Raw genomic sequence first — 9,274 nt, forward strand, 5'->3', positions numbered from 1 at the left:
TAGATTGAGTGGTTGGATTTGCAAGAAGGCTACCAGAATTTAAAAAGGAGGTTGCTGCTAGGTTTTTTTAAGAAAAGAAAATGATGAAATAGGAGGAAAGAGTAGAATTGTCAGGTTTTAATTCATTTAAAATCATCGATGAAAATTTCATCAGTTCAGGTGGTTGGAATTTCAAAAGGGCTATCAGAATTTAAAGAGGGGGTTGTTGCTAGGTTTTTTTAAGAAAAGAAAATGAAGAAAAGAAGGAGGGAGTAAAACTGTTGGGTTTTAATTCATTTAAAATTATCAATGAAAATCTCATCAGGTTAGGTGGTTGGATTTGCAAAAAGGCTACTAGAATAGAAAGAGGGGGAGGGGACTCCTGGTGGGTTTTTTTAAGAAAAGAAAATAAAGAAATGGGAGGAGAAGAACAGTTGAGTTTTAATTCATTGAAAATCATTAATGAAATTTCATCAGGTTGGGTGGTTGGATTTACAGCAGGGCTACCAGGATTTAAAAAGGAGGTTGCTGCTGGGTTTTTTAAGAAAAGAAAATGATGAAATGGGAAAGGGGGATAGAACTGTCAGGTTTTAATTCATTTAAAATCATCAATGAAAATTCAATTAGCATTATTAACGTGTCAAATTACCAATAGGATTTTAATTTTTTATTTTTCTATTCCATTAAAAATTACAAATGAAAAATATTTCTTCTCTATTTTTGTTGTTATTTTTGTTGAAAAGTACCAACAAAATATTTTTTATTGGTGTTTCCATTACTATTTGTCAATTTTTATTAATATATACTAGATAGATGACCCACATTTCGTTGCAAACCAAGCAATTTGTTTGGTAACATAAAAAAACAATGCTCAAGTGTCTTTATTGTATTTTAAAGAACAAAAAAAAATTCAAGACCCAAGATCATAGAAAGAGAACTAAAAAATATAATAATCATCAATTCTTAAGAATCAAAATGCAGAAGGATGAAATTGAAAAAAAAAAATCAATAAAAAAAATACTAAAAATAATGCACCAGCAAAACTAAATGAGGTTATCAAAATTTATCAGTAGGATTATGCAAATAAGATAATCCAATAGAAGGGAAAATAAAAAAAAAGTTTTAAAAGAATCGAATTTTAAAGGACTATAAAAAAGGATAAAAAAGTGAATTTAAAAAACACTTGAGCCACCAAGATAAACCTCTCACCTAGATCATAAGATAAGAATAATCTAATTAAAAAGAAAACCGAAAAAAAATAACAAAACTTGTTTTTTAAATGAACAACTTTAAAGGATGTAATCAAGAAAGAAAACGCCATCAACTCATGTAAATTTTTCAAACTCATGACCTTAGGTATTAACTAAACTTGAAGCATCGCATCTGGAAAGAAACGATTTTAAAACTTGGCTTGACTAAGATGAATTTCAAAAGAAATTGGGGGAGAATTGATTAAGTATAAGACAGTCTAAAACCTGGGTTGACCCACTTTTCGGTTAACCTGGGGAAAATCCAGATGAAATCCATTGACTATTTTTCTTTTTTCTTTTTCTTTCAAAATGGTATCATTTTGATTAAAAAAATAATTTGATTGATTTAGATTAACTCAAGTCAATCCATTTTACCTATGACTCGATAATTATCCTAGATTGTCTCTTGCGTAGGGCTTATAAACAATAGAAAAAACCTAGGAGACCAAATCTCAATAAATAAAATGTTAAATGTTGAAATAAAAAGAATAAAGGATAAAGAAATAGAAATTAAAAGAATAATGACCTCATTCGAAAGAAAACAATTAAGAGGAGAAACAAAAAATTTGAATTGTAAGGCACAATTGAAAAAAAAATCAAATTAACAAATGAATCAAAAAAAAAAACCAAAGAATACCAATTTTTAATGAACATAATGATGATGAATGAGATTTGTTAAAAATAATAAAAAATGATTAAAGCTAACTCAACTTGACCTTCATAACTTGTGACACGGATCATGAAGCTAGATCATAATATGAAAGTGAAACCCGAAAAAATAATAATGTCAAATTCCTAACCAATCAAAATAATTAGGGATAAACTTGAAAAAAAAATGATTTAAAGAATATAGATTTAAAAAGAAAGAGAACCAAATTTGACACAAAAATAAAAACAAAACCAAATCATAAGGGATGAAATTGAAAAACAATTTCAATCAAGAAAAGGATAAGAACAAGTACAAATAATAATCAAAAGAATAAAGACCATATTTGATATAAAAATAAAATGTCAATATATGAAAGTCAAAGACAAATTATTTCAATAAAAGATTCAAAACCAAATACATCACAATTAAAATAATATGTACCAAAGCTAATATAAAAATCAAGTGTACATGGATGAATTTGAAAGAAAAAAACTTGATAAATGATTCAAAATCAAATACATTACAATTAAAAGAATGATGATCAATTTTGATATAAAAATCAAGTGTGAAGGGATGAAATTGAGAAAAAAAATTAACTTAATAAATGATTCAAGACCAAAAACATTACAATCAAAAGAATGAGAATCTAATTTGATTTAACAAACAAACTAACAAACTTTCTTATTTTTTTTTGCAATGACTAGTATGCTTTTTCAGGAGAAAAGAGAAAAAAAAGTGAGGAAATGAAAAATCTTCTATCAGAGCTCTTTCATGTGCCATTTTGGCACACACCTCCCCACTATGATAGGGTGGTGAGACTCATTAATTTTTTAAGGAAGAACAAATTTATTTTTATATTGTTCCAATTTATTGTAATCTGTATCTTGATAAACAATAAAATATCGACAACTTTTAGGTTTTTTTCGTTGTAAATGATATGAATTTTGAAGAAAATACCCTACTGATTTCATCAAAACAAAATTTCCCCTCCTGATATGCATGCATACTAGCTCATTTGCCTTTACATCATGCTTCGCGGGCCATTTTTCCCTCTGGTCAAAATTCAATTGACCAATTAATTGGGATGAAATGAAAAATCAGTATATCCGTCTTGTTAGGTCTCACCTTTTCCCTTCAGGAATTAACCCCGGTTGCATTCAGCTAGCGGATGGGACAGCAGAGAGATATGAAAAGAAAAAACCGTAATTTGGTTCAGAAAATAGAAATAAAGATATAAATTTGTATCTAAAATAATTTTTTAAAACGAGTTTTTATACTTTCAAAGAATATAAAAAGACATCCCTTCTATCCTCGTTGTCTTCATATTTTGTTTTTAATCCAGAAACACTAACTACAAAATAAACTTAGATAGATGTATTAGAATTAAAACATAAAAAAGAAAACAATTTTATTTACATTTGCTAATTCATAATTAGTATCTTGTGCATGGAACTTCATTTTCCTGCCAGCCATCTACAAACGGGACACCTCAATGGTTAGAAATGGTGATTTCTAATTAGGTCTGGAATGCTAATTTTTGGAAAGACGACCGAATTTGATGAATATATTTTTTCCAGAACAAAATACCTCTCGGGTGTCAGCAATGACAAGGCAAAGATATATGAACGTAACGTAGGAAGATATAGCTAAGATCAACAATGCACTCTTCCTTTGCTAAAACTGGAAATGATACAACAGCTTTACATCCAACATCACTCATCATACAATTTCCACATTCCTTGCGGAAATTGATTCTGTCTCTTGATCAGAAGAACCATTATTGCTTGTTCTCTTTTTGAAAGACTTCTGGCTAAACATCCTCGCAAGGGCACTTTTTGATCTAATTACTTTGATTGCTTTGGTGTCCCCATTCTGCTTAGCTAGATTTTCTGATAAGTTCTTGACAAGATGGTCAAAGTTACGTCTTGAAGTAGGATACCTCGAGACAGATTTGGTAATCCCTTGAAGCCTTAATAATGAAATAGAAGTGGTTCAGATAATTAAATAAACCAGATATTGGAAAGGAGTAAAGTAAGAAAATTAACTAGTCATTCAAGTCGATGCTTGAACAAAAGTTATGCAGCATTACCTTCGAGCTAGCGCATCGAGTTCAGCACGTTTACGTTCAGACTCAGGTTGTGGAACAGTATTTAAACTTTCCAACTTTGTGGGATCACCATTCAACAATACTAATCTGCCGAGATATTCCTCTTCTTCATCAGAAAGGTTTTCTGCTTTAATCTGGTCTTTGATGATCAAAAAGGGGTTAAGAAACCACTCATAGAAGGTATCTTTCGGTCTGTTTGTGCTAGTTATCTCAGTGACATTATCGCCTGCATCAGCATCATTGAAACTGTTGGAAATGAGCAGCAAGGAAGAAAAAATAAAATTATCTGAATGAAAAGCATTCACTTACTCAACAAAATTCCCACAGAATTGGCCTTTGCAGAGCGCAACAGTGACTGGAGAATGGAATAAGCTGGTAAACCAATGCTAATCACTCTGCTACCCTTGCCAGACTTTGCATCATCAATGTCTTGTTGTGTTATTAGCCCTTCAGAAACAAAAATCTCACCATGGTGTTGACACTCTTTAAATATGCGATCAAGTAGCTAAACAAGGTGGGAAGAAAATTTACAATCAGTACTTTAGCTATTAACTAAGGCATGGAAACAAGCTATAGAAACCATAACTGTATTGGTACGGAAAGCACCATTTTATTCACAAGAAGCCAGATGGGTGGGTGGGGGGTTGCATAACATACCTCAAGTGGCTTAAGATCAACCATAGGGTGATTAAATGAAACTCCACGGGAAGGAGGATTTCGAACAGAAGTGGACCCTGAAAAGGAAGCTGCACGAGAGGTGGTCTTTGTCAGCTTGGGATCCTTTCGGTATTTGGGCCTGTCAATGTTGGAAATTAACAATCAGAGTTCAGAAGCTCCGTATCACAACCATTAAGGATTAGTGGGATGAATACAACCTTGGAAAGCAAGATCCTTCTTGCATGTCAAGAATGTCGTTGCTGTACTCGTCATAAATGGCCAAGGATGCAACAATATAGCGAAGCCCGAACCAAAACGAGGACTCCTGCAATTAAAAGCCCAGCAAGATCAAATTTTATTTTGCTGGCAGATATGTTTGACAGAAATTGACATGACTATATCTGGCATGATCTCAAGGTAGCTCAAATATGAATAAAATGACAGAATCAATGCAGTAGGAATTGCATGAAATAGATTGACATGGAAGCTTAAGATCCATCTCACAAGGAAGAAAGCAAGATGGCTAGAAATTAAACTCAGACATTAACAATACAACAGTGGATATAACTTGTACGATTGATACAGGATGTAGAAACTATGAAAGATTTAAGTGGATATCCTCTTCATGAAAAGTACACAAAGCATATAAGTTTCCTGAAATAATATAACAACAAGAGCAAGCCATTGCCAGAACATGTAATGGAAAACAAGATAGACAATAAAGTGTTATTACATTGAAAGAAACATCCAAAAATATGGAAAATTTCATATTATCAAAAGGCCCGATATGCCTGGTTATAATTTTGAATTTGGAAACTAATAATAGATTTGTTGAGCAGAAAAGAACTAGCAAACTGAGCATAAGATTCAGACCTGATAAACAACCACGCCTGCGTAAGCACCAAGGAAGATACTTGATACCATGGAACCCAAAACAGCCCCAACAACAGCCAATGGCCAGAGGAGGATAGCAAGGCCGGCAAAAGGTACACATATCGTCTCCAAGAAAGGGCCTTCACGCCCTATGAGGTCATGAAACAATCGATGCCACCCCTTAAAAAGCATGTATGGGCTTTTGCAGATGGCAATAAGTGAGACCAGCGGAAAGTCAAAAAAGATACCAAGTGAACCAGCAATAATAGCACCGGGAAGAGGAAACAATCTGAAAAATTTCAATATAAAGTTGAATGCAAAACAAAATCCATCACTGACAAGAATAAAACAAATCTTTGATTAGCTACTCCACCACATGACCAATTCATTGGTTACTATGCTAGGCAAACTGTCTTCATCATCAGGTATCTGTTTTTCAGCTTCATTTTCCATCAACCTCCCAAAGAGAAAGAAACAAGAGAAGAAAACAAAAGAGCACAAGAGAAATTATGTGGTTCAGCCACATCAACCTATGTCCACCAGGTAAGTGATGTACAACCTGCACTCTGAAAAGGGATTTGACAACAAATTTGTGCTCTCTCAAACCCTGTTCCCAACTTGTTTCTCACCAGCATACTCAACTTGATTTTTCCAAAACCTACACTTTTCTGGTACAAGAAAGATATATTTGAAAAAACAGGTCAAACTGGAGTTTCTTAACAAGTCAACTGATCCAAATAGCTTAAATAAAAGTTCCCACTAACTAGAAAGCTTCGGAATTCTAGATATAATCAACAAGGGGTGTGTTGGGCATGTAACTGTAACTGATTACCAGAATCATTCTGATGCATTGGCATTTATAAGTCAAAACATCAAAGGCTGGCAACTTCTCTGACACTCAAAAGCATATGGGTCTCACAAAGCAGCCAGATTTGGTGGCAAGGGGCCTCTTGTGGAAGCAAACTCTTTTCACCCAGAATACGAGGATAGAGTTTCTGGAAGATTTCTATCATTTCTATGACTGCTACAATAATTGACTACGGACTTTTACACTTCTAGTTTACAGAGGCTGAAAATTAAATATGATATGACCAATATCAAGTCATGTACATCTGACAAGCAGAAAATAAAGCTTCATTATCCGGGTGCAGTTCAGTAACTCAAATACCGCAAAAGTAGAGAGTTTGAAACCAAAACATAACATGTAATATTATATGAAAAAAAATGTCAAATTTCCATGTAAGAGTACTTAGACTCATTAGAGAAGTCGAGTTAACCCTAGACTAGAAGAATAGTTTTCAAGGCTATTATTCTTATAATGTTGCTGGGTACTATCCAGCCATGTTACTTGGTCGTTGTGAAGGATTTCCACGGCAAGAAATGGATGATAAAATAGAGATGAGCTGAATCATGGATCGTATCATTTTCAGAAAAAAAAAAAAAGCAAACCTGATTTCATAATATTTCACATCTGGGGCCCCTTGTCGCAGGTCATCCAAAATTGAGAAGTAAGAATGATAACAAACATCTCCAAAGTCTCTGACAACGGTGAAACTGCCTTTTACAGTGTCCCAAGTTCCATCCTGCAAATATAGAACAGTGAAATCTTCATGAAAGAATAGATAGGATAAAGTGCAGAAAACACAATGACCAAGACTTGGTATTTAAGGCATACATAAAAACAATGGTAAAGCATATTAGTCTTCCTTTCTCCAACAGCATCGAAAGTGGCAAATATTGGTGAAAGAAACCCATAGAGTGCTCCACCTATGATACTCCCAACCATGCCAAGAACCAGCCACAGAATCAGGGTAGGTGGTAGGCATATACATAGCACGATCTTCAGAACTGGCCCTATTTGTTTAGTTCTGCCAATTAGCAAATAAGAGAAATCACTGTAAGTTGATTGAGTATAAGGGACAAGAGAAAAGAAAAGTTTAAGGTCAAAGAAAGAACCTCAAAATTGAATAATACGTCTTGACAATATGCAGTGGCCAAAGACCCAGTATTATAGCAGAGTTTCCAATGGTCATTATGAGGCATACCAACGGGCAGAAAACGACACCTGAGAATTAAGATTTAGCATATGACAGGTTCACAATTAGCCTATATTCCAAATCTAAATGTGTGCATTCGCTAATTAGAAACACCTTTGTATTTTCTGAAGATTACAAATTTCATCAAGGCATAGAAATTCAATGTAAGTTAAGTGTTTCGCATCAGCCAAACACCTAACTAGGAAACTTCCTGCTAGAGAAAAATACTAATGGAATAAAAAGGAAATAGAATTTTATACCATTTTTTAACTGTTCAGTTGCTTATCAATTAGAAACGAACCAGGTTCATTTCTTCACAATGAACTAGCCACCAGAACATTAACATTTAAATGAATACACAAAGTAATAAATAATCCCAATTACGCTAATTATTCAGATAGAAAATATACCAGTTGAAAAGTACAATCTGCATGATGCTAGATGCTGTTTGACATTCAATCATAATACACAAATTCTTTAATTTCTCAATATCACAGTTTCCCTTAATTAATGTCCTTCAGTTACCACAACAAGAAAGCAAAATTAACCAGTAAACAAATTTGAAAGCACTCACCTTTAATGGTCCCAAGAACCAGAAGCCCAAAGAAGAAAGGCAGAAAAATAATAAAGTTCCATAAAGAAGACAAAATCTCCGTCGGGGGTTCCATATCTCTTCACACTCGAAAACCACCTAGATCTTCACAATTCCACTATAAACTCATCTCAGAAACAGTCCAACCTCCTTCCTGAAAGAAAACCAAACACCCCCTCATCTTTAACCCCTTCAAGTCACAAAACAAATATCCACCCGCAAGCAATGAAACCAAGAAAAGGTAAGAGAAAAGGACAGACAAATCCAGAACCAACTTGCCGCAAATCCCACTTCTCAGATTCCCCAAAAGACTGATTTCGCTATCCCGCTGCCACCAAATGACTAAAAAAATAGATATAAGCAAGGTGGGGTGTTTTATCGATGGTTTTTCTGAAAGAGTTAATAAAAATTTAAAAATTTTATCACTTGGAAAGGCTTGTCGATTGAGGAAACGGATGGCAGTTAAATAACCGTTCTATTGAGGCCTATAAAAGGAAAAAAAAAAGAGAGAGAGAGAGAGACTGTTGTGGACAAATCGGTTACTGTCCTGCACTGCATTCACTTTGGATTCAATTAAATTTTGGTAAAGAAATTATTTTTAAAATGACATAATTTAAGCTAATTAATAAAAATGGATGAATGGGCAAAGTTTTGCAGTTCATGCTTCACCTAAAAGCAAAGCATTTATCAGATTATTCTATAAAATCAACCGTGTCTTCTTTTTGTGAGAGAAAGAATCCAGCTTTGATTTGCGTGTTAGTGTTTATCTCTCACCTGTTTTTCTGTTGTCATAAATCATCTTGCTTTTTCCAAGACTTGTCTCACTCGCTACTCTATGAGACCACGTTTATCAATGTGACTGTGATAAGCTTTGCAGGGGCGAGTGTAATGAGTATAAGTTGTCTGCGCGTGACCATATAATCGGGGTTCCCGCTTGTGATATTATAAAGTTGGTTTTCGGGCCGTGGGGGACTTGTCTGTCTCTTTCCAGATATTTTTTTCATATGAAAACTAGCGACTTGAATCCACAGCGCAAATACAAAAATATTCTTCTGATAGATCGGGCAGTTAGCATACTAATTTTTTTTATTTATTTTACAAATAGTTTATTAATATAGAAATAATTTTACT

The 9,274-nt window shown here is 33.8% G+C and overlaps 1 protein-coding gene across 3 annotated transcripts; it reads right to left on the minus strand.

Moving 5' to 3' along the window:
- Positions 1-3,266: 3,266 nt before the first annotated feature.
- LOC105140202 (uncharacterized membrane protein At3g27390) lies at positions 3,267-8,876 on the minus strand. 3 transcript variants are annotated; one of them, XM_011046941.1, is made up of 11 exons: positions 8,404-8,876; positions 8,126-8,297; positions 7,472-7,580; positions 7,191-7,383; positions 6,965-7,098; positions 5,516-5,804; positions 4,861-4,967; positions 4,643-4,781; positions 4,290-4,490; positions 3,968-4,212; positions 3,267-3,847 (listed from the first exon to the last, which is right to left on the minus strand). In XM_011046941.1, the coding sequence occupies exons 2-11, from the start codon at positions 8,217-8,219 to the stop codon at positions 3,598-3,600; spliced, it is 1,761 nt and encodes a 586-aa protein (XP_011045243.1). In that variant the 5' UTR covers positions 8,220-8,297; positions 8,404-8,876; the 3' UTR covers positions 3,267-3,597. The 3 variants fall into 3 exon arrangements, with proteins under 3 accessions (XP_011045243.1, XP_011045244.1, XP_011045241.1); XM_011046942.1 differs by having other exon boundaries at positions 3,968-4,211; positions 4,295-4,490; positions 8,404-8,875; XM_011046939.1 differs by having other exon boundaries at positions 3,968-4,220; positions 4,295-4,490; positions 8,404-8,875.
- Positions 8,877-9,274: the final 398 nt, after the last annotated feature.

The sequence above is a fragment of the Populus euphratica genome, unplaced genomic scaffold (genome assembly GCF_000495115.2).
Source record: "Populus euphratica unplaced genomic scaffold, PopEup_1.0 scaffold256.1, whole genome shotgun sequence".
Lineage (NCBI taxonomy): Eukaryota > Viridiplantae > Streptophyta > Magnoliopsida > Malpighiales > Salicaceae > Populus > Populus euphratica.